The sequence below is a fragment of the Galeopterus variegatus genome, unplaced genomic scaffold (assembly GCF_000696425.1).
Source record: "Galeopterus variegatus unplaced genomic scaffold, G_variegatus-3.0.2 Scaffold74391, whole genome shotgun sequence".
In the NCBI taxonomy this organism is placed as follows: Eukaryota; Metazoa; Chordata; class Mammalia; order Dermoptera; family Cynocephalidae; genus Galeopterus; species Galeopterus variegatus.
In genome coordinates this window covers 1-1,216 of record NW_007800502.1, presented here as the reverse complement: position 1 = coordinate 1,216, position 1,216 = coordinate 1, and the positions used below count along the sequence as shown (strand labels likewise).

Here is a 1,216-nt window from a genome sequence, read left to right as displayed (position 1 = left end):
TTTCAAGGGATGGATTCCAGATCCATTACTCACTCTGCAGAAATGTATCCTGTTTAGGTGACTGGGATCACTATATTTGTTTCCTGCAAATCTCCAAAGTAAAATGGGAGTCTGGTAGGAGGGACGGAGCTGGTCTGACAGTAAGTCTTGCATCACATGGACTGCAAATAAAAAGTAGGTCACAGCTATAAGAAAGGGTCCCTAGCACAAGCAGCATCACCATGCGGTCATCTCCGTAATCTGCAGCCAGGTTTGCTAAGGACTTTGACCAAAGCCATTCTAACTTCTCTGTTCCTCAGGCTATAGATAAGGGGATTGAGTGTGGGGGTGATGAGACTGTAGAAGAGGGAGACCACGTTGTCCTGCTGTGGGCTGTGGTAGGTGCCTGGCACCATGTACATATAAAGGGCTGTCCCATAAAAGAGCCCCACCACGGTGATGTGTGAGGAGCATGTGGTGAAGGCCTTGTGTCGGGCCTCTGCTGAGTGCATGCAGAGAACGGCCCCCAGCACGTGGCTGTAGGAGGCGGCAATGAGTGAAATGGGCAGTAGCAAGATCAGCACCCCAAGGACGGACAGCGCCAACTCATAGGCAGAGGTGTCTGCACAAGAGAGCTTCAGGAGGGCGGGCAGCTCACAGAAGAAGTGGTCCACAGTGTGTGAGGCACAGAAGGGGAAGTGCAGCGTGATGGAGGTCTGGATGGAGGCCACAAGCACACCTGAGAACCAGGAAGTGCCCACCATGAGCAGGCAGACCTGACGTCTCATGAGCACAGGATAGTGCAGAGGGTGGCACACAGCAACGTAGCGGTCGTAAGACATGAGGGATAGCAGGGCACACTCAGAGACACCCATCAGCATCAGGAAGAACATCTGAGCTGCACAGCCCCTGAAGGAGATGGAGCCTCCTCCCTGCAGGAAGTCAGTCATCATCTTGGGAATGGTGGTCAGTGGAAACCCAACGTCCAACAGGGAGAGTTGGCTGAGCAGGAAGTACATGGGTGTGTGGAGCCTGGAGTCCGTGTGAATCAGGTAGAGCAGGATGGTGTTGCTCAGAAGACCCATGGTGAACATGGTGACCACAAGAAAGAAGAGGACCAGGTGTGACCCTGTGTTGCTGAAAAGTCCCATGAGAATGAAATCTGAGGCTGCTGAATGATTTGATTCTCCCATCCTCCAGGAGGCATCATTCATCTGCAGGAAGAACAGCACATTTG

At 52.5% G+C, this 1,216-nt stretch overlaps 1 protein-coding gene across 1 annotated transcript; it reads right to left on the bottom strand.

Annotated features, from left to right (window-relative positions):
• Positions 1-227: 227 nt before the first annotated feature.
• LOC103584651 (olfactory receptor 2Z1-like) lies at positions 228-1,172 on the bottom strand. Its single transcript, XM_008565576.1, has one exon. It carries the CDS (start codon positions 1,170-1,172, stop codon positions 228-230), a length of 945 nt encoding a protein of 314 aa, XP_008563798.1.
• Between the last annotated feature and the right edge of the window lie 44 nt (positions 1,173-1,216).

Coding starts and splice junctions, on each gene's coding strand:
- LOC103584651 (XM_008565576.1), bottom strand. CDS start 1,172: ATGGGAGAATCAAATCATTCAGCAGCCTCAGATTTCATTCTCATGGGA.